A 25,257-nucleotide genomic window follows, 5' to 3' on the forward strand; every position below is an offset into this window, starting at 1 on the left:
GGTAGTTTTTGTACGTAGCTGCTTCATGACCTGCCCAACCGCATTGTCTGCATTTTTTTCTTATGTAAACAGCCATTTTTGATAGTTTTGCCATCAACAAAATTTATGACACTTTTTTAAAATGATGATAGCTGTGACTTTTGTCTAATTGACATATTAAATTTGGAATTGTTTTAGAGATGAACTGGTCAACTACAGTTCTAATCTTAAATCAGGTTCATAGAATAAACATATGCTCATTGAATTTCTGTTTTTGATTCATACATGTAATTTCCATTTCCAATAGGTTTTTTTCTTTTTATAAAAATATGGCCAGGACGAATTAGCAGTGGGAGGAGTGGGACACTTTTGGGAAAAGTACGTCAAAAATATAAGCAAAGAAAAAACTCTTGAATCTTTCTTTTTTAGCTTCTCAGTTTGAACCATCTGTATCTTCTGAAAAGTATTGGAAGTTTCAATGCTAACATTTGGTAGAAAAATTATAAGTTTTGTATGCTGTGACAATTGTCCCACTCCTGCCTAATTAAAAGGAAGAGTGGGACAGTAAATGACAGAATGGGACAGTTCATAAAAGGATAACAAATTCACATAAAATTTGTATTAAAATACTTATTTAGCAAATAAAATGCTTGAAGAATCATACTGTTGGCTGGTGTTGATTTTGTTGTATCTTTCTTCTTCCATTTATGTAGCATTTTTCCTGGAAATAAAAACAAAGACTATAAAATTTAACACCACATCAGGAAAATTATTATGCAGTGTCCCAGTCCTCCCTACTGGGAAGTTTAGTATTATACTTGCTATAACTAGACATATGGTGGAAATAGCAAGAAAGTAATATAGCAAAATTGTACTATTAAAATATAGCTTTCAATTCTTGTATTAAGCATTAAAAGTTATCTTAAACATAAAATTTTAGGTTACATCAGATATTGGTATTAATATTTACCTGGAGCATTGTAATATAATTTTCTCTTCTAAAGTTTTTCTGTTGAAACAATTCATCAGCCATTTTATAAGAAAATGCAAGCGCTGTCACTCTCACTTGGGGACAACTAAAGAATTACAATAAGTAAATAGGAGATCAGATTCAAATGTCCTACTTCTCCCAGTGTCCCATTCCTCCCTTGTCTCCCCTACATAAAAAAGGTTCTTCAAGACAATACATACAAATGTGTCTTTATTCCAATCCAGTCCTTTCAAACGTACATTTAAGGAATTAACAAATTTCACGATGGAGTTGACTTTTCTTTATAGGCTGCTGTGAAATTTGTTAATTCCTCGAATGTGTGTTTGAAAGGACTGGATTGGAATAAAGACACATTTGTATGTATTAGAGAGGTTGCGGTTGAAGTTTTCATGGTTAAAACGTGTACGTAGGACATGCACCGCCATCCTGTAAGCCTAGAAGTTTGACAATGACGTTTGGAATGTCAGTGGAATCATGCTCAGCGTTCCAAATGGGATTGTCAAACTTCTAGGCTTACAGATGGCGATGCTTAACATCTGACTTACACGTTTTTGCCATGAAAACTTCGACCACAACAGCTCTATTGTCTTGAAGAAATTTCTTTAAGGATTTTTTAGGTTTTTTTTCATTATTTAAAAAATCTTGTATTTCTTCTCTAATAATAAAAGAACAGATTATTAATGTCAATGTCAGTTATAGCACCTGTTTCAACTGCATAATAGGCAATTGTTTCATATCAAATGTCACAGTGATCTCTCTCATTTTTGCTTTTGCTCTGTGAAATGGATCTAATAGGGAGTGGTTACAAATAGATTTCAATAATACTGTTTGTGTGGATAAGCTTTGGAATGAACCTTTATTGAGCATAGGAAGGTATAGTATACTTCTTAAGCATTTTTAAAAAAATTGAAGTTAAAAAAAAGTGTGAATGACTATGAATATGCTTTGCAGAAACCTTTTGATGAAGACCTCTGTGGCTTGGCAGCATCATGCCTGACTGATAATTGTGAAGTTGCTGGTTTGTGTCTTCATGAGTAAACTGTTTTTTTTTTTCAAATCAACGCAATTTGTACACAAGTTTAAGTCACATGGGTTTAAACACTTGTCTATTTTATTATTAAAAATGGGCATTCTCTCTTTCTTGAAAATTTGTTTTCAGAATTGCTGTCTGTTTAAATAAATGTGTTTTTAGTTTTTCTAAACAAATTTGGATAGTTGATTGATTTTAAAAACATAAATAAATAAAAAATGTTTTTTAATTATTAAAAGCAAATGTATCAGTACATAAGACAATGATATGTTTCCCTTTCTTCTATAACAAGTCATACATCTTGTGCATTATACAAAAGCTGTTTTTTTACACTTACAGGGTTTTTAGAATATCAAGAGCAAAGCACACTTCATTAACATTCATAAAAATTTCATTTTATCTGTGAGTTTTGAAGTAAACTATATATAATGCAACATTTTTGTAAAAATCAAGACTGACAGTTGTATAAAAATTGTCCACCAATCTTCTCCAGGTGATATTCTGTTGTGGTTGTTCGTATCGACAGATTTGTATGTCTGCGAATAAATGTTACAAATAGGAACACAAAAACTTATATATACAATTAAATATTCCTTTATTTCTTTCGGAACATGGTTCATTTCTTTATTATTTACAATCGATCCCAACTTGAGTATCCTCACTGGGGAAGGGGTTGCCACTTATTCGCGTACAAGCAATAATACACGCGCGCGTAACAAAACCTTTACAACTGACTTAAAAACTAAACTTATAACTACCTTAAAACTAATGTAATAGGGAAACAGATAGACTTAGGAAAGATAGAAAGTATATAGAAATAGATAGAAAGTACCTGGGTTTACGTTAATCGATCGATATCCTTGAGGAAGTGCCCTTCCACAGTAGTGGCCTTTTTTCCTCTTCCTTATTTGGCTGTTTGTCCTCGATGTTCTCCTATTCTCTCGGCACTCTCTAGCCCTCGTGCGTATTTTTCTCTGGCCTTGACGGTCCTGCAGCCTCCTTTCTTTCTCTCTCTTTTGAGTCTCGATTGCTGCCTTGCACCTCCGTTTCTCTTGAGGTCCAGCCAAAAAGTGTCCGTTATTCTACCACTCAGCCCGCAGGGCTTCTTCTTTTCTTTTGTTCTCACTCCCCAAATTCGTGGAAGTCCTAATATCCTCTTCTTTGTTTATCCCTTGCTTCTTAGAAAGGGTAATAACGATTGATATACGAATTGTTGAGACAAAGGAATGGAAATAAGAAAGTAGAAATGAAGGAAGAAGAAAGAAAGAATATATATATATGTATATGTATATGTATTTATAACTTACGAACTATAAAAGAAACAAAAAAAACACACAATATGGCTGACAGCCACACTGTGTTCTTGTTCAATCAGATGTAAACAATTTTTAAGTGCTTGGTAAAATTTTTTATGGAGAAAAGCATTTTGAAATAATTGATTCTGTTAAGTTTTGTTAATTACAAAGTTAAAAAACAATACAATCACCATGAAATAGAGCTGCCAAACATACATATTTTATGCTCTTTTGTCTACAGAATGCTGCATCATCATGTAGGTATTTTAGTAGTTAAAAAGCAATTTAAACTAAATATTCATTACCAGTAAAGCTTATATGGACTGATTTGACTATTGAGCAGTAAGGCTGAAAACATCTATCATTGGTGCTAACACATATAGACCTAGCATGTGGTTTTCTTGCACTGACAGTGGATTGTTGTTTTGAACTATGATTGTAAGATGCACAGACAATTAAAAATGATAGTGTCTTAGAATCAAGGAAATACATTATACAATAATAATGTACAGTACTTTATTGATATCAATGAATTTAACAGAAATATTCAGCTATAGTAACTAATGAAAGATTAACTTAGTTTTAAATGTGAACTGAATTGCATTACAATAAGCAATAAGATAAGTTAGTATTTGTATTATTCTAAAATGATCAGAACCTGAAATGTAAAAAGGGGGATGTTAGCCCAGTCATTTTGACATAATGTCACATGAGTGATGTGATGATTCTGGTTGACGATTATTGAATTTCTAGCATTCTAACATCATCAATGATAGATGTTATGAACAACCAATGAACATTTTACTTATCTGTATACTGTACCTTTGTTTAGAAAATAACCTACAGCAATAGCAACAATGAACAATTATGGTGTAGTTTTGTTTGCTTTAACTACCTTTCTTATTTATAACTCAGATAATTTGCAAAAGCCACAAACTCTCTTTTATAACTGATCCTTACAATTGGATATTAAAATTGTTATGCTATAACTTCTATGAGATTCATCATTCACTTAAAATCTAAGAAACAAATGTCCATTTTTTGAATATACAGTAATTATGAAACAGTCAAAAAGCAGACATTTTTCAAATAGTTTAAAAATTGAGACAGTATATTAAAGAGTGGGAATGTCCTGCCTAATTTGAAAGGTCTAGTCACTTTATATTACTCTAATTATATTAGATACTAATTTACGAGTGTAATTTTATACTTTATATTTTGTTTGGATAACCCACAATGGCATATAACCATGGCGGCAGAAATATCCCACAGAAAATTGCAAGAACAAAATGAAACTTTTATATAACCCACTCTATTGTACACCCTGTACCTCTGGAGCAGCTGTTGAAAGCCTGCACCAGTCTGGGCCGAGGGGCTGGGGATGACCCACATTGATAGGAAGCTATTGAGTGCCCAGAGGAGGGCTCTTCTCCGCATCTGCAGGGCCTACTCGACCACCTCTACTGTTGCCTTGCAGGTGATTGCTGGAAAACGACTGATTAACTTAGAGATTGGTACTGTTGTGCAAAGATGGAACACGAGGAAAGGCACCAGCATTGATCTTAACAACAGGGTCATCGACAACATCAAGATGTCTCACAATGGTACTCCCAGTGTTGACCCCAATGAATGGCCACTTGTACACAGTCAGCCTTGGCCAGATCAGACCCTTAATATTTTTACGGATGGGTCAAAGAATGATGATAAAGTAGGGTGCGTATTTGTGGCATTTCAGGATAACACAGAAGTCTACAACTTCTCTGATAGGCTTGGGAGCATCTGCTCAGCTTATCAGGTGGAGCTCTGGGCCATCCTGTCAGCAATCAAATGGTGTAATATCATGTTCAACCTCAACAATATTAATATATTCACGGACTCTTGTTCATCGGTGCAGGCCATCTCAAACTACAACTGGCACCACCCACTAGTTAACAGCATACTACTCAAATTACATAAGAGAAACAACAGATTTGCAGTTGTGTAGATTAGAGGACAATCTGGGGTGGTCGGCAATGAGCGGGCGGATGAGCTCGCTCATTTGGCTGCCACTTCTTGTGTCGACCCAATCTACAAGGCAACACCACAGAGCTACGTGATACAAGAATTTAAAGAGGATGCTAGAGACAAGTGGCAATGCAGCTGGAATACCCAAACTAACAGCCTAACGAGGAATTTTTTTCCTTTGGTCTCTACTTCTGTTAATAGAAACATTGAGCACTGCCTTACCCAATTCTACACGGGGCATAGCAAGTTTTATCAGTATCTACACAGGTTCAGGTTATCCAATCAGCAAAACTGTACTACTTGCGGTGTTCCTGATGGTGCTCGTCACTATCTTTTGGAGTGCCCTATGTTGGATGACATGCGGACACGAGTTACTGCTCTGTTGCCCCGTGACTCTGGCTGGCCGCCCAACCTCAGTATACTGATTTAGAATGATAATTTGTTCCAAGCTACCAAGGACCTTATCAAAACGTACTTTAGGAGAACTACTGTGACTTAGCCTCATCCTGGTTTTGTGGTTTAACTGTATCTTAGCTACTTCATTGTTTTGTTATATGTCTTATGTATTAGTACTGTTATCCTAATTGGCTTTATTGTATCGCCCGTGGCAGTTCTAACTGTTAAAATGCTGTCATGGGCATTGTCTACAAGGGTTTTCAACCCAACTTTTTCCTCCACTACTGGCAGGTAGCCTTTAGTGTCTGTACATATTGTTCTCTGCTGCTTGTGTTGATATGTTAATATGTATACAAGTACATCACATATTTCTTTTTGTAAATCTGTAACATCAAATGTTTATGTTGAATATGTAACCTTTATGTACTATTTCCTTGGCTATGCCTAGCGGTGCCAAGGCATTGATCAATAAAGAGTTTTTAAAAAGTGTAAAAAAAAAGTGTAAGCTGTTGAAAGCAAGATAATTACCAGTATGCAGTTTAGAAGTTTCCATCTCAAGCATTAAAATGATTGTCTTTTCTGTTTATTTGTTAACAAATCACTATAGATATACAGTACATAAACAACAAAGTCTAAATATTCAATAATAATCATATTAATTTCCAAATTATTCAGACTATAGTTGCTAACTATTAATAATTAATATAAAATAATTTATCCTAAAGTAATGTATGTGATTAGATTGCTTACCTTATACCAACATTAACTAATAATTACAATAATTTTTTAAATCACACTTAATAATTTTATTTAAGAATTATTAAATTTAATTCAAAATAATAATTAAATATAAAATCACCAACAATCATTATTACATAAATTTGTAAGTCAGTTTTGGTTAATTGATTTTTCAGATAATTGATTTTTGGATAATTGATGGTCTACTGTAGTAATAAGTAAACATTTTAATGTACAGTCAAGGTCATTTCAAAGTTGACAACTGAAAAAATTGGTTTTTTTTTTAACATTTTAAGGAAAAAAAATGCATTTCTGATCTGTGAACTATTCTGCATATTGTAATAGACTTGTTAATTGGCGTAAAACAATAGATAACTGATTAGTTTGTTTCACCATAAAGAATTGAAGAGCGACAAGTAAAATATTGTTGTATCAATTGAAAGTCGACAACAAAGAAAACATTGTAAATACAGTAAGAAATTAATTTCAAATTGGTTATAACACAAAATTTAATTCCAGAGTTGTCAATTAAATAGTTTTTTAGTATCAATAAGAAAGTATGTTGAAGAAGAGAGAATTGAGTCTTGAAGAAAAAGTGCAGATTGTACATGAGCAGAAAAAATGGCAATTCTCCTTCTATTATTGCAAAAAAGCATCAAATATCACGAGAAGGAGTCAGAAAAATAGTGGTCAAATGATTTCAGCAGTGAATCATAAGAAAAGATTAGCTTTTGCCAAAAAATTTGTGAACAAGCCCCTAGAGTTTTGGAAGTGTGTTATTTGGAATGATGAGTTAAAACAAGAGTTGCAGGATTCTAAAAGACAGAAATTTGTTTGGAGAAAGAAAAACCAAGCATTCGATAAAAATAAAACTGTGGGAACAATAAAACACTCGCCTTACATAATGGTTTGGTGGTGTTTTTCGGGGTTCGAAATGAGCAATATTGTTCAAATTCATGATTGCACGAAAGCAGTAGATTACAAACAGATACTTAAAGACAATTTAATGGCATCAGCAAGGAAAATAGAAATTGAAAATAAATTTGTCTTTCAACAAGACAATGATCCCAAACATACAGTATTGCTTCTCAGAAAATATTTCAACGAAAATGATATCAAAGTTCTTGAATGACCACTGCAGTTACCAGACTTAAATTTAATAGAACATTTATGGGACAAATTAGACCACTGTATTCCTCTTAGACATAGAAAATCTTTATCATTGTACAATGAAGAATTATTTAAGGTTTGGTCAGAAATTTGGCAGGATATCATTTGTAAATTAATTAACAATATGCAAAGTAAACTTCTTCATGTAATTCAGACTGAAGGTGGTCCAACAAAGTTCTGATTTGACTCTTTCTGAATATTTTATTCCAAGTCAACTTTGAAATGATCTTGACTGTAGTAATAAATTCAAAAAGTAATTGTAACATTTAGCAGACTCATTTTATTTTCAAACAATTGTTTTGGAATTTTTGAATAGCATTCTTTTTTTGACAATATGCAACATGTGGGAGTTTAACCAATAGGTACTTTATTTTCTGTTTAATTTAATTTTATAAAACTAATTCTTTTTGGCTTCTTGTATTTTGTATTAAACTGAAAATTAATCTGTATCTTATTTTCAAATATTTATTAAAATATTAAATCTTAAGCCATCAAAGTAGGCCAAGGATGTAAAAATAATGATGAGTACAGTTAAACACTTGATGTCATTTCTCATGAATATATGAATAGACAGATGTTGTCTGGAGGTTAGATGCTTGTCACCAGCCAGTCATAAAGTGCAAATCAACTCTAACTCATTGGAATTTAAAATTGGCATATAAGCCACCGCATTGTGTAACCCACATTTCTTTTCAAATTATCTTTTAACATGTAATCTGGGTTATTGACATAAAATTATGATAACTTGAAAAAATTGTTTAAAATTTTCATATACAGTAAATCCGCATTAACTTGGATTAATAGAGGGGTGAAGGTTGTCTGAGTTTATGAAAGTTCAATTTAGCGGTTCATTCAATTTATTTTCTCCAATGATGTGAAAAACAATAAGATGGATATACAGTACTACAGTAATTTATTATGATTAGCTCTACACAGATGTTTTGAAGGGGCTTTAGCAGTTTATACTGATGAATTTATTGTTACAGTAAAACCTCAATTTAATAGCTTGATTTAGGCAAAGAAGTGTCCATTAATTAAAGCCAAAAGTCCATTAAGTTATATATTAAAGCAAGTTTTCTGAATGCACGTGTTGACAAATTAAAATCTGTTCTACTTATGTAGATATGTTTATGTAATTAAAATGTGTATGAGAAGTTTAATTTCACAGTTTTCTATATGTATTATTGCTTATGTATTCATTGTAGTTCTGAGACTGTAATAAACAAGTAGACATTGTAAATTAAAATAAACAATTAAACATTAAATTAAGCAAACATTTATTATATGTACGTTACTTACTGACTATAGTAATATAATGCATGGTTTTTTATATTTTTTTATTTTCAAAAGACACTGTGGCCAGATGTATTGTATATGGATATCGAAAACTGTCGTTAATTATAATTACTTTTTAATTGTAATTTTTCTATCATCAAGAAATTTTAAGTTACTGTACAATTTTTCAAAAAAAAATTTGTCTGAATTATCAGGATCTCAGCAGGAATTTAATGTATATATGTTGTACTATTTTATTTAAAACAAATTTTAAAAATTTTTGAATGGATAATACTATATATCCACAGTGGCAAAACTGTGGCTCACAAGTCAGATGCAGCTCTTCTAGATCCTTATAGTGGTTTCCATGTACTTATATATCATATTTACTCGCATATAAGATGAGGTTTTTATCCATTTTTCACTGCTTCAAAAACCTAGATTGTCCTATACGCACGAGCAAAGGATTCTTTTTGTTTTTTGCATAATTTTTGTAAACTATGTATTTGCATTTTTTACCTGATTCTCACCCTCTAGTGTTTAAAAACAAAAGTATTTTTTCTTGGTTGTTTGAATCCTTCTTGTGTATTGTCAGGAGTAAAAATGAATAGCAATAGGAAAAGCAAAGCTTGTGAATTGAATTCCAAAATTACACGGGAACCTGATATAAGTTTTAATTCATTCTTACGTGAAAAAAAATGATTATTTGGAAATCAGAGAATTCAAAGAAACTCATAAGTGTAATCGACGAAGAGCGAATTCGACCGTTAAGAATTGGCAAAAAAAAGTTCCTGATTGTCCAGCTTTACATGAACAAATTATGTAATCGATTTTACAAGATTTTTCCTTAAAGTTTAAAATGCCAGAAATTTTTGTGGGACAATCCGTGCATTTACATTCATTTCATATTTTATTGGTGATTAAACAAAATAAAATTAGAATTATATTAATAAATCTAATTTTCTTTATTTTGATCTTGAAAGTCACACCTCGTCAGTGGTGATATTCAGCGGGTTCGCACAGGTTCGGTCGAACCCGTTGTTAAAATTTTCAGTTTTCCGAACGGATTCGCCCAAACCCGTTGTTAAAATTTTCAGTTTTCCGAACCTTGTTAAACACACGGAACATTTCTCAGTGGTTTTGTTTTTTTTTAAAAATATATTAAAATATACGTACAGGTAGGCCTCCTACAACGCAGTAGATATGTTTCTTGAAAATACAGTGTTGTAGGAAATCGCGGTCTAGGAGACACCAATGTAATACAAAAACTGGGATTCAGTTCTAAAAAGAGAAAAACTGCCTTTTATGGTGTAACATTTTCATCATTTTTTAAATTTATGTACATAAAAAGCTTAAATAAAATTCAACATCATATAAAAACTAAAAAGATTATGATTTCAAGTCAAAATCAAAAAGAAATATAATGTTATGCTCAAATTCAGTCCTCATCGTCACTTATTATAGTTGTTCGAGAATATTTGACTGGCCTTATTTCAAGATCTGAGCTTGTTCCATCAAGTTCCACTGCACTTATGTGATCCGTTGCGATTTTTCTGTTATGTGAAAGATAATTCGTTTCTAAATACCCTAAACCGCGTTGTAAAAGTACTGCGTTGTAGGAGGCCTACCTGTATTATACTCTGTAATACTACCAAACTAGAGCCTTATATCCTGTTCGCACCGAGCATTTGAATCTAGATTGTGAGCAAGGTCAGGGACTATGTCTTGGTGTGATCTCTCTCGACAGTTTCAATCTTGACCGAAATGAGGTTTAATCGCGATCGATTCAAGAGAGTTGTTGAAACTAGATCCAGTCATAAGAGAGATCCCACAATCTCATGCGTGCGAGATAATACAAGATGGCTGTGGAACATGTGTCGGGCTATGGACAGCGAAATAAAAAGAATATTGTATTACGAGAGATGATGACATCTGTCTACTATAAGTAGTGACATTCGGGGTGAAAAATTTCTCTGCCTGAAAAAAAAAAAAGGTTGACAGCAGTAATATACTATTGTTACCTGGTCTTCACCCAGGGCTCATTACGTTCCAAATACGCCACTGATTATTAGATATATTGCAAGAAAAGGTATTGTATTTATTTCTAGCCAAAACTTCCATTTTGTTTGTCGGTTATTGTCGGAAAAATTTTCTGCTAGCGAACCCTTTGTTAACTATTTCAAATATCACCACTGCACCTCGTCCTATATGTGAGGTTGTCTTATATTTGAGTAAATATGGTAATTTCTTTTTATAAGCTTGATACGTACTATTTATACATATAATATTTATTTAGTAGTCAGAAAACTTACAAAATGAAATAGGTATGGGGATTGTAAATGTGACTCATGACTTAAACAGCCAACTGAAAGCTTAAGGTATGTTCATAATGTTGAAGGAGGTAAATGATTATTTTACCTAGTCAGTTGGTCAGTCAGTCATAAAGTACTAGTAAAGTACAGTGATATTTACTATTGAACAATGATAACCATAGTATAGAACTATATATAATGTAGATAGATAATGTGGCTCTCCAGTAGGAATTTCAATAGAGGATGTAGTCTTGTGTATTTCTGATAGGCAGTATATGGCTCCTATTGTGACAAGGTTTGACTACCCCTGCTCTATACAAACAATTAAAATAAGTCATGTAATTCTGTATATTATATTGTTTTGTTTTTGTTTTTTTTAAATATTTTGGTATTTTAAAGCTTAGTGCTGAAGACAAAACATTAAAGATAAAAGCAGATGGTTTTTCAATTTATTTTTGTTTTATTTCATTGTCTGATGCCTGAAGACTGTTCAAATTTGTTGTTGCTATATATGAACAATGAGTTATATGTAAATATTGATTTATGCATATAATGATTTATGATATATATATTTGATACTGAATTTGACTAATATAAAACTAATATATTTCATATTAAAATAGTAATATTGATTAAATAGCTCTTCAAAATTTCTAATATTAGTAAAATAGGTCAATCTATGAATTAAAGGACAAGTTCAGAAAGTTGTATTTTTTGAACTTATACAATTTTTGTTTTATCTCTGAGTTTTGAAAGTTGCTCATTTTCAAATAAATTTAGAAATGAACAAGTTTTTTTTTTATTTAATTTTTAAAAATTATGTTAAATATTATTGAATTTAGTATTATATATAGTTAAATAAAATAGCCTTATAATTTTATTTCAGGTGTATGAAGATGCTTTGGAAGATTTTCAAATGTAAGTAGTATCTTATTTGTACAGAATTCATAAATTAAAATCTGTGAAGATTATTCTAAAGTTAAAGAAGTATTAAAAATACCTCTTTAGAATTATCTGTTGATTTAATGGAAAATTTAGATTCAATAAATCTTTTGAATAGAATTAATTATTAAATGAAAATTAGTCGTATTACTGGTAATTTAATTTCAAATGAAAATTTTATATATAAATATTAACTTGGAATTGAAAATGCAGATCGAAAGCAAATGTAAAATTAAATTGAAAGTTTCATCAAATACATTTAATGTTTATCGTATACAAGTGGAATTAACATAGTAAAACTTTTAATTGATATCATTTGACACACTTACTGGAAACTGATTGAAAAAAGTATTAGATGATATGAATAGACTTATCAATAGAACATTTGAAGTAAATTAATGTATAGATGTACTTAAATTTAATTTTAAATGTTATAGGTTTTAGAAATATTTCAAATTATCTACAAAGAAAGACATTGCTGTCAACTATCCTATTCACAGAAGGACAGTCCTGCATTTCAGTGCCTTGTCCTTCAATCCTGTTATTATCATAATTTATCCTGTGTCGCTCTTATATATCCTCGGAATATTTTTATTTTATTGTTTATTCTCTTGTCATTTTTTTGTTTTTATTTTATCTATTTCTGTACGCACGATGTTTTTAAAGTTGTAAAATATTATTATTATTTTTATATATTTTTTTTTATCGTATATATGTTATGGCAGCACTGTGTTGGCGGTAGGCACGCTATATAAGGTGTGAGGGGCTGGCAATGTCCCATTCTGGTTCCTGGTGTTTGAGAAAAGAACGATTTTTCACGACTGCTGTGTGCATAGGGGTGAACAGTCTTCCTTCTCTTTGTGTGTGCGGAAGTTCCTGGTTTTGGTAATCCGTTTCCATCGGAGGGAGAAATCGGAAGTACGATATAAGATTTAGACAAGCGAATCGGTTGCTGGTTTATAACCTCACGGGGCAAAATAGTTTTTTTTTTATTTGAACCGATTGGATTTTCTCAACTCTTTGTCTTCTCGCCGAAGGACTTTTGTTTTGTGAACCGCCTTGTGCTACATGTGCCAACTTTGAAAATTTTTACATACAACGTTGTATGTAAAAATTTTTGTACATAAAGTTAGTTATAAGTGTATTTCTCGTTTGTCTCCATTAGTTCGTGGTAATCAAACACCCACACCTGCGATCTTCAACCCTAAGGATCTTCGCAAATCCCACATATTGGCGTCCGCGACAGGATTACCACGTGTGATAATGGAGACAGCGAGCACAGGGGACTCGAACAATTGCGACAGATTTGTGACCAGCACAGCGGCCCGGCAAGGTCAACAGGACATGGTTAACGCAACCCCGGTTATCACCGGGTATTTAGGAATGATCCCGATGTTTTCTGGATCACAGACTGATAATATTTCAATCAAGCAATTCTTTGACATATTGGAGGAAGTGTCATGTATTGCGGAATGGAGCAATGGGACTCGATTAGTGGTGGCGCAATCGAGGTTGAAGGGTGAACCTTTCAACCTTTTTATGGATCTACGTGCAGCATACGGCAACGACTATAATCGGATAAAATCCTCGTTCATAAGCAGCTTCCACAGACCTAAGCAAAGTGAGGGAGACACTCTGAAGGACTTTATCAGTATAAGGCAGAGACGCGAGGAGACTGTCGGTGAGTACCGTGTTCGGTTATGTATCGCGTTTGAGAAAATGATATGTACGAATCCCCATATGGCTACTTTAAGGAGCGAAATGCTCCGTAGTCAATTCGTCCAAGGGCTCATCCCCGGTCTGAGGATGAAGTTATTGGAACGTGAGCCTCAGTCATTTAACGATGCGGTTGAGTTGGCGGAGAAACTCTATAAGATAGAACAATTATGCGGCTTTAAGGAAGTTCAAGTAGGTGGGGTCGTCGTGCCGCCCGCTGGTAAAACGGAACCGCCTGAAGGGGGCTCGACCAATGCGGCAGAGTTGTCGAACAGACTAGCCAGTCTGGAAGAGACTGTGTCGAAGTTATCTAATGCAATCATGGGATTGTCTCTAAGACCTGAAGAGCAGGGTGTAAGTGGTCAAAGGGTGGGAACCAATCGGACGAGGGAATGTTTTATCTGCAAAAGTAAGGATCATTTGTGTGCCAATTGCCCGTTAAATTTAAACGCGAAGGGAGCCACTGTGAAAGCCAGGTCGGTGGCTCGGAATTAACTATTGAACTGGCTAGTGAACCAAAGATTAACGAGCACCAGCTTCCATTTATCTCCGGTCAAATTAATGGCATCGCAGTAAGCTTGCTAGTTGACACCGGGGCCGAGAGGTCTCTTATTAACCAAAAAAATATTGAGTCTCTGGGGGACATGGGTCATCAATGCAATGTGGTCAACGTGAGGGTAAAAGGAGTATCCGGGGGCATCATGAAATGCGACAGAGGGTTTTTTTTTAAGGTGAAGTTCGGTAGTAAGGTCGTCCCTACTCAATTCATCGGCGTCGACTCCGGAATTTTGGTAGGCAACCAAGGTATCCTCGGAATGGACTTCTTGTATGCTTGCCCGGAAATTTTGACTAAAATAGCACACCTTATGGAGAGTGGTGCTCTTGTGAATAGAGGAAGCTCAACTGTAGCAATCGTGTCACTCCGAGAAACCCCCAAATCGCCAGACCAAACCGAACGATTAGACTTATCGCACCTCCCCCACGATCAAGCATTAAAGATACAAGACATCATCAGGGATTTTTCTGATATATTCAGCGAAAATGTAGAAGAGTTGGCGGGCACGACCAAGTTTGTTCATAATTTCGATCTGTGCACAGATCACCCTATCTACACCCGGCAATACCGTATTCCGCATGTGTACTTGCCAAAATTAAAGGAAAAAATTGAGCAATATTTGGTGGCCGGTATAATTGAGCCATCGAAATCTGAATGGAACTCTCCCATACATATTGTACCAAAGAATAACGGGGAAATCCGTTTCACACTAGACCTAAGGAAGGTTAATGAAGTCACTAAAGGTCAAGACTTCCCTCTAATGCGGATTGACGACATCCTGGCTCAATTGAAGGGAGGAAAGATATTTTCCGTTTTAGATTTAAATTCTGGTTACTTCCAGATTCCTGTTGCGCCCCACCTTCGTGAGGTGTTTGCCTTCTCCACCCCCTGGGGAAAATACCAACTTTGCCGCATGCCCCAGGGTGGAAAGAACTCTGGGCGTTACTTCCAGAGCATTATGAACTCGATACTCTCCAAGTATGTAGGAATCTCCTGTTTCGTGTTCCAAGATGACGTGGTACTTTTTTCCAAGAATATGAACGAACACAGCGAGTTGTTAAGAGATGTACTCCTCATCCTAAAAAGGGCTGAATTAGTACTAAGGCCCTCGAAGTGCAGATTTGCAGTAACTTCTGTTCAGTATTTAGGACACATAATAAGCGATGAGGGGATTTCGCCGGATCCCGATAACGTAAAGGCCTTCCTTGAAATACCGCCGCCTAGAACGGTGAGAGAAGTACGTTCATTTCTCGGAGCATTCGATTTTTATCGGCCTTTTATAGAAAACTTTGCCAGCATATCCTTACCACTCACAGAATTAACCAAAAAAGGGTATCGTTTTAAGTGGTCGAAGGAATGTGAAGACAGCTTTAACAACCTGAAGAGAGCTGTAACCACTCCCCCAACAATGAGACACCCTGACTTCACATCTGAATTCCACCTCTATACGGATGCTTCCGATCGGGCTGTGGGGGCCGCATTACATCAGAAGCATGGTGGCCGTCTCGCTCCTATCGGCTTCTTTAGCAAAAAGTTACATGGCGCCGAATTGAACTACTCAATAGTAGAGAAGGAATGCCTCGCGCTATTGACAGCCCTCCGCCACTTCCGTTTTTTAGTCCTGGGTAGACCGATAATTGTGTACTCTGACCACAAGCCATTGGTTTTCCTCAGAGATATGAATAACCATAACCGCCGACTCATGAGATGGGCTATCGAGATAGCCGGTTATGACATCCAGATGGTGCATGTGAAGGGCGGAGAAAATAAAGTGGCTGACCTATTGTCTCGCTCCCATGAGGATCAGAAGATCTCACCTGAGGTCAAAGTAAACATCAATTCCGTATCTCCACCTGATGATGATAACACTAAGGGCGTTAATGATTGGGTGATTGAATCCCAACAAAGTGATAGTACGATAATCGAGACTCGTGACACGTTGGTACGAAAAGGGGCTGGTGACACCCCCACGTGTCTCCGTGATTTTGAAGTGAGTAATGGTCTCCTGATAAAAAAAGGGATGAATCATAGAGGCGAGCCTGTTAAGTGCCTTTGTGTTGGTGATTCTGCGCAGATCCCTTTAATTGAACATTACCATGAGATAAGCGGGCATGGTGGTGTGGAAAAAACGCTGAAGAAAATCAGAAATAAATATTTCTTTCCCGATATGAGGAAGAAAGTTAAAAATTTTGTAACCAGATGTAGTATTTGCCAAAGATTCAATCGCACTGCTCAGAGGGCACCTATTCAGGAAGTAACTCACCCGAACGAGCCGATGCAAGTGATCGCAGTGGATGTGATAGGCCCCGTGCCCGAATCACGGATGGGAAACCGGTACATTATCGTTTTTATCGATATGTTTACAAGATTCGTTGAGGCGATCCCTGTCTCAGAGGTATCGTCAAGGACTATAGCAGATTGTCTGTTCGAAAATATCGTGTGTCGTTACGGTGGCGGGCAGACTCTTATCTCCGATCGGGGTACAAATTTGACCTCGAAACTGATGAACGATGTAAGTAAAATACTGAACATCGATCGGAGAACAACGACTGCATATCGACCTACCTCTAATGGGACATGTGAGAGGGCTAACAAAACTATAATTGAAATGATCGCGAGGATTTCTAACGGTGATAATGCTGATTGGGATAATTACATCCCCGCCGCGTTACTAGCTTATCGGACCACCATTCATGGCTCGACTGGTGAAACGCCATCATTCCTGCTGTATGGTTTTGATCCCATCATCCCTGGTGAAACCCGTACACTGGACAGAGACTTAGTCGCTACTAATGCACTGGATTACCGTGAGAAATTAATCCGCAAGCTCCAGGTCTGTCGTGAGGCTGCGGACGTGTTCAGCAGAGGGCAATTAGCTAAAAAAAGAGAGTATTGGAATAAAAACAGGCAATTGAGGAAATTCAGAGTTGGGGATCTGGTATTAATCAGGAAACCGTCAAAAGTTACACACAAAAAATTCTCTGCGTGGTACACAGGTCCTTTCCGGGTAGAGGAAATGCTTAGTGATGTGGTGGTCAGGGTAAGAGGCCAGAAGTTAAAGGATAATCAAACCATACACATAGACCGGCTTAAGCCTTTTTACGGGCAAAAGAAAAACTCCGGGAGAAGAGTTAGAAGGAGAGACCATGTGGCTGAGGTCAAGGGGGCTGATGATAATGACGAGGAGGAAACTGACTATCGGCAATCTTACATGTGCATGGGGAAGTATCACAGACCCTCTCTCGAGGTCCATCAGACTCCGGAACCTACTACTAATGTACTTGCTGAAGGGGGGCAGACGACATAATTGTCCAACAGAATGCTCCCTATAATCTCAGGCGACGGAGAGTGGATTACGTCACCCTAAACCGCGGATATTAAAAAAAAAAAAAAAAAAAAAAAAAAAACAACAAAAATTTTATTTTCCAATTTTGGAGGGGCATATGTGTCGCTCTTATATATCGTCGGAATATTTTTATTTTATTGTTTATTCTCTTGTCATTTTTTTGTTTTTATTTTATCTATTTCTGTACGCACGATGTTTTTAAAGTTGTAAAATATTATTATTATTTTTATATATTTTTTTTTATCGTATATATGTTATGGCAGCACTGTGTTGGCGGTAGGCACGCTATATAAGGTGTGAGGGGCTGGCAATGTCCCATTCTGGTTCCTGGTGTTTGAGAAAAGAACGATTTTTCACGACTGCTGTGTGCATAGGGGTGAACAGTCTTCCTTCTCTTTGTGTGTGCGGAAGTTCCTGGTTTTGGTAATCCGTTTCCATCGGAGGGAGAAATCGGAAGTACGATATAAGATTTAGACAAGCGAATCGGTTGCTGGTTTATAACCTCACGGGGCAAAATAGTTTTTTTTTTATTTGAACCGATTGGATTTTCTCAACTCTTTGTCTTCTCGCCGAAGGACTTTTGTTTTGTGAACCGCCTTGTGCTACATGTGCCAACTTTGAAAATTTTTACATACAACGTTGTATGTAAAAATTTTTGTACATAAAGTTAGTTATAAGTGTATTTCTCGTTTGTCTCCATTAGTTCGTGGTAATCAAACACCCACACCTGCGATCTTCAACCCTAAGGATCTTCGCAAATCCCACAATCCTTACAGACAGAAATTGGTATCTTACCAAAGATATATCATGTTGTTTAACTGCACAACACCGGAATGTAAATAAAACTTATGACTCACGAACCAATTACTTGGTGTGAATAACATTTAAGTTATGAACATTTTTGTTATCCCTCCTGGGCACTTCTTTGGGCCAATTCTTATTTCAACTGGGCTGTCCATTGACATTCAAAAATAAATTGAATGGTACGGATTTCGAATACGATATGCGCATGCATTCTCCATAAGATGATTAAAAAAAGGTCTAACATTAAGTTAAGTTGGAACGCAGAGAACTACTGTGCATGCGTTAGGTTCAAAATGTGATTGAAAATTAAATGTCTTTGTCAAGTATAGCCTGCCATGCCATTGATATACACATCTCCTTAAAATTAATGCATGTGGTTCTGCTGCAGGCTTTAAAGATTTCAATGGCCTCTAACCATTTGAGGTGTTCCGGGTGTGGGGTGGTAAGGATAATTCTGGCTTCGGAGAAGTCTGCCGTAATATTCGGGTCTGTCTCATAAGTGGAGAGAGCAGTCTTACTCCTACTATGCTGTATGTCAGATTTATGTTTTCGTAATCTGACCCCCATTGAGTGTTTAGTGGAGCCAACGTAAACCATTTCCCTATCACACCTGTTGTCTCTGATAGGGACGTTATAAATGCCTGGTAGTCTGTCAGGGTTAGGAGGGTCTTTCCCATTGCACAGTATGTTGAAAATGGATGGGCACCTCCTGTAGGCATTACTGACCTGACATCTCTTGGCAATTGTGCTGTACAATGATTTTAAATTGGGGTTAAAACGGTCGATCATTATTTTCTGGAGGACAACACCAAATCTAATGCAGTTTGTTGATGTAATGAACAACAATCTCTATGGGTTATTTCTTGAGGTGGAACAACACAGCTCCACCAACGTCCACTTCTTGAACATAGACATCACAATTAAAGGGTTAGACATATTCATGTCTGTTTATTGTAAATCGTGTGCTCTCTCCACTTATATTTCGATTAGATCATGTGATCTAGGGTTTCTCAAACGGGATTCCGGTTATTTTTTTAATATGATTTTGGAGGTTCCAGAACATATTAAATTACTTTAAAGAATAAAAAATAATTATATCATTTGATTTCAAGATATTTCACTTCACGGGAAACAGTTCATTTTTATCTCGGGACAAGCAAAAGACCGGGAAACGAGAAACACTAATGTGATCCTTTTCCATATAAGATAGCAGCACTCAGGGCCTTGGTTAGAAGAACCTTTGTGGTTGAAAAACTGCCCTCAACAGACGCACTGGTAGATGGTACCGTAAAAATTAATGATATTAAATCATGTAATTCTTTTAGTACGTCTTTGTTCGGATCGATCATTAATTATAATACTGTTTTATGTCTAAGAGTTACTTGTCAATATAGTCCTGACACAAATATAAATATTGCAATTCACTACATAATTTAGATAAATCAAAAAATTTCCCATAAAATTTACTTAAAGAATTAAAACATGCTTGGAAAAATTGTTTTACATAATATTAAAATTATTAACATCTAAAAGTGATAAAAATTCTAAAGATTCTGTCTGAAAATCTGTCAATATAATTACAGTATAATTAAAAGAAAATTATAATTATATAACTTTGTAAAGAAACGTACATAAAAATAACATTGGGTACTCTTTACTTTTTAAATCTTAAAACAATTCACTTAGTCAGATAGCTCCCTGCCAGTGGCTAAGGGATAGAATCGTTGAAGCATTATACGATATTTTGGTGTGTAGCTTCCACCAGTTAAACCGGGTGAGGTTGGTGCTCTGTAAAGTGCATGCGCCAATGCCTATAATCTGGCTGCTTTAAACCATTCAGTTATTTTCTCCATGGAAGCTGACCCGGTTTCGACAATACAGCATTTCCATTCCGCCACTGATATTTGAATATACAATAGCAATCTTATTGTTTTTTTCACATGTATAGAAATTTGTAATAAGATACATAATGCAGTTATAATAAAATATTAATTTTAATTACAGTAGAGAATTGTTAATCCAAATCAATTGGGGACTGGGGTTGTTCGGATTAGTGATTTGTTCGGATAACCGATTATGTACAAAAAAATATATTAACCTGTCCGATGTTCAAATTTTTCTCCATTGTGTGTCGCTTCGTGTTGAATTTTCGTCGATTTTAAGCCTAACGAAAATTTTTATAATAATAATCGAGACTATTGTATCATTAAAAATTATTTCTTTATTTTGTACAAACAAAATAAATATATTGAAAAATATAAAAACATAAACATTATACAGTCAAACCTGTTTTTATGCGGGGGATAGGGACCGCATTAAAAAAGACGCATTAAAAAAAATCGCACGAAACTTCACGAATGGCTGTAAAAAATAGTTTTCGCAACACAATTAAAAAAATATTTTTTTTATGCGGTCAACAGGGACCGCATAAAAAAAGTCTCACATAGAAAATAACTCAAAACCGTACGAAATTGAATTTATTGACAACAGATGTCAGCACTTGACTGCATCGTCTGGTCTATCGTCTGTTTTACATATTTTTGTCCAGGTGGTGTTTTGTTGACTTAAAAAGTAAATTATTTCATTTTTCGCATATTCATGCAATAATATTACTATAATAAGTGCATTTATGCTATAATAAGTTTATTTAGCTATAATAAGTCAACGTGAGACATGACGAATCGCACGAGACTAGTCGCCAACTATACCGCACAAATAAAAAAATCGCACAAAAAAAACCGCATAAATTAGAAATTCGCATTAAAAAAATCGCACAAATAAAAATCGCACATAAAAAGAGCGCATAAAAACAGGTTTGACTGTAAATCTGTAAAAGAAGTAAATCTAGTATCAAAAAAGTTCGATTCGACACGACACAGTCCGACTGAAAATCTTTCAGATAACCGGCGATTCAGATAACCGGGTTTCGGATTAACGACTCTCTACTGTAATTTAAAGTATGTTAAAATATGAAAATAATTGCCCAATATGAATTTATACTTTAGAAAATACAAGGGAAGTGGTGCTTCCACTGCTTCCAATGATGGCACACCACTGTAACAAGTATAGCTTACAATATATATGTTATAATAATCTGTAAAGTTTGTTTTGTAATCAATATTAAGATAAAATATTATGAAATATTTTATCTTAATAATTTATATTATTTTGGTTTGTAACTTTCTTATTGGGAATTGTCTAAATATCAAGTCATTGAATGCCATGTTTATTTGAATTGAGGCTGTTTTAAATGTAGAAAAATTTTTATATAGTGTTTTTATTAATTTAATTCATATTAGATATTTTAATATTTAAATTTATTATAACATTTTATTAATTTGTTTTTTTCAGAAATAAATCGGAAGCACCAGATCTTGAAATATCTATTCAAGAAGCTGTAAAATCAATAGACTTATTTTTTAAAAACAGATTTAAGGATGCTTTAGAACTCATGTCACCTTGGTTTGTTGAGATATTTCATTTTAGTTATTAAATTAAAGTAGTTTATAAATATTTATTTGTTTTTTAGTAAATAGTGGTTAATAATTATGTAATAAAAATTTGTCACATTTAAGTCAATGAACTATTTGTATCAACTATAATATTTTTACATCTTAAAATGTTTTTTAAAAATATAATAATTATTATTTACAAGCTGCAAATTGGTGGATTGCCCAATAAATGCACTAGGCATGCACCTAGGGCCTTGTTGTCTCAAGAGACCTCAAAAATTACATACCAAAAAGATAATTTTCTTCTAAAAATTTAGTAAACGTTTAAAAAATGTATATTATAAAGAAAATACTTGTTATTATTTAAGGTTTTTATTATCTTTTTAGTATTTTAAAAAAACTTACATAAAGGGTCTTACAACAAAATTGCACCTAAGTCCTCAAAGGAATATAAGCTGCAGTGTTTCAAATTTAAAACAGATTTAATATTAATCCCATTAAGCTGAATCTGTGACATACTTATAATGTTATTATTTTATATGTTTCCTACTGTTTGTGTCTATCTTTTATTTAGGATCATTCATCTGTTTTGCTTTTGGATTTTTGATTTGATTGGTTTGTTTTTGTCTTTGAACTTGTACCTGAATACACTTTCATAATGAAAGCATATATGTAAGGAAAAAGTAGGAATGCTCATTGGTGAAGAAGAGGTATGAGGACATTAAACAAAAAATATGCAACTGTTAGTTGGTAGTCATTGTCGGAAGAAAAATCAAAAGTACTGTGAGGTTTGCCGAACGACTGCGTTAGTCAGAATGTCGCGCGGTCACGATCCACGTGTGGGAGTGAAAGAAACTCTCAAGAGACAGGTTTTCATTCGTAACCCGTTTATATAACAAAAGGTGCTTACAACTACGATACACTTTTATCGGCGGCGGCGTTTGAGTCTTCTGGGCCTTCTCTCGGAATCGAAAGTCCACAAGAAAAGTCCTCCGATGTTTCGCAGGAGTATGATGGCCCCGGGGCGCACTGTTCAGCTTCTCGAGGGAAAGTTCCGGACGTAGGGACGATTCCGATTACAGGTGACAAATCCAAGGGAGTGGGTGATCTTCCAAAAGAGATGTAATCCAACTGCCGAAGATCACGGGAAAAAAACCCCGTCGTAAAATCGCGAGACAAAGCTCTAAGAGCCAAGAACCGAGAGAACTAATGACCGAGAGAACGTCACATCCCTTTTTCTCAGGGTTTTTATAACTTTCTTTTGAGTTCCAGATCGAACATTCCGATAGGTCGATGTTGATTTGCCTCCGCGCTCTAATTGGTCCCCCCCCTCGTTACGCATTGTAACGAGATCGGAACCCCGGTCGTCGGATGAGTCAACATCGACTGACAATTTGATTCCTACCGAAGATGTTCGATCTAAGTACTCAAATTCCTCTATTGTTTCAACCTGAGAAGAATAACTTTCTCAGAAATTTCTACAGACGTGTCCTTTTATGGACATGTAATATTCACTTTTCGTTTAACTATTTTTTTTCTTGTCTGACGGTTTCTTTTTACAACGTTAATTTATAATAACAACAATTATTATTATTTGCTTCTATACAAAAATTACAAAAAAAAGATTTTCTTATTTGCACAAATAGTAGGCCCACTTCCAAAGCTTCACAGTACCTTTATGAGAGAAAAGACATCAGGAAAATGAAACTCCTTATAAAAATTTTTCTATGGTAACCAAGAAATCCTGGGTATTAACATAAAACAAATAGAATAGTGAACAGTAGGGATAGAAGTCAGAATTTCTAGTACAAATAGCCAATCTCATAAGTTTCTGTGATTGTAGAATTACACTTTTTATATATAAACTTGAAGTGATTTGATTCTTGTAGTATAAACAACACAAATACTGGATATTGTAGAAGAACAAAAATTAACCATAACTCCAGCATAAAATGATAATTTACTATGAAAAAGCAATGTTTTTATAACATTAAGCTACCATCATCAGGTTAAATAAGTAGAGTTTGAAGAAAGAACATTGGAAAAATTCAAACATCAAAATTTGAAAGGAAGAGAGACTATCTGATTAGATGCTGATGCTATTTTATCAGTATATGAAAATTATCGGACTTTCCAATGAGATCTCCACCTTGTGGGATGTGTTGCTATTCTTGTAGTTTATGACCCTATTTTCTTACTGGCCTTATTTATCTCCAGCTTCTCAAGGTGTGTGCTGTCTGGTTTACAGTAGAAGTCAGGCACTGTCTGTGTGCTTGGATCTGATGTTCCATGGTCAAGTTGGCTAATGTGGTTGTGCCTTTTTTCTTTAATTGAGGTTATATGTTCTTTTAAACATTGTTTGAGCAGGTATGTTTTGTTGCCAATGTATTTGATTTGCCATCCAAGACTAGAATGGAGTAAATATCCAGGAGAAGATCCTCTATACAATATTTAGAGTTCCTCAACAAGGAGTATATGGAAGGATTCCATTCCACAAATATTATTGGCTCTTTGCTGTTAATACCATGATAGTATAGTAAAACCTGTCCAAAACAGAACATGAATGAAAGAAAAACCAGCCTAAATGGAAAGTTCTTCAGACTAAAGCACTATTTTCTATGTTAAAAAACTTGTTTAAAATGGAAACCTGCCAAACTGGAAAAATATATTTGGTATCGTATGATTCTTGTTTATGCAGGTTTCACTGTATTATCTTCAGTTGTCCTTGGTGTTGGTCTGCTTAGTATGTTTTTATGTGCAACATTTCCAGTTTTTACAAAACATCTTACTGTTTTCATTAATATGTAGCTGGCGATGGATGGCACAAATATGCATGCCTTTCTTTATATGACCTTGCAGCACTCTGGCTCTCACTGTAACAGAATATCATTTCAACTGATTCATTTTTGCAAACATTGTGTTGGCAGTAGATTATGCAAATTAGGTCTAATAAGGAAATTTTCATCATTACTGGGACGTGTTTTTTTCTTTTGTCATGTTAAAGAAATTTCTTTGCATAGCATTTATTCTTTGGATTGCAGAAGTAAGCTGCTTTGCACCGCAGTTTATTTATTGTTTTATAATGTATTCTTGGAGAAATTTAAGTGATAAAATTGATTTTAAGTAGCAATTTCATCATTCTAACTTTGATTGGAAAATTTGATGTACCTGTACTTTTCATAGCAAATAACACATTTGAATGCCCTTTAAAATGAGTTTCAAGTCAATAAAAATGTCATTAATGGATTTGT

The 25,257-nt window shown here is 34.6% G+C and overlaps 1 protein-coding gene across 2 annotated transcripts in view; it reads left to right on the plus strand.

Annotated features, from left to right (window-relative positions):
* LOC136968285 (tetratricopeptide repeat protein 39B-like) overlaps positions 1–25,257 on the plus strand; it is a 101,464-nt gene that overhangs the window by 20,413 nt on the left and 55,794 nt on the right. For both annotated transcript variants that reach the window (XM_067262285.1, XM_067262286.1), the window contains 2 exons: positions 12,077–12,108; positions 21,906–22,016. In XM_067262285.1, the coding sequence (XP_067118386.1) occupies positions 12,077–12,108; positions 21,906–22,016 (143 nt within the window). The remainder of the gene's footprint in view (positions 1–12,076; positions 12,109–21,905; positions 22,017–25,257) is intronic.

Source organism: Centruroides vittatus, unplaced genomic scaffold, assembly GCF_030686945.1.
Source record: "Centruroides vittatus isolate TY-2023 unplaced genomic scaffold, ASM3068694v2 contig_1427, whole genome shotgun sequence".
In the NCBI taxonomy this organism is placed as follows: Eukaryota; Metazoa; Arthropoda; class Arachnida; order Scorpiones; family Buthidae; genus Centruroides; species Centruroides vittatus.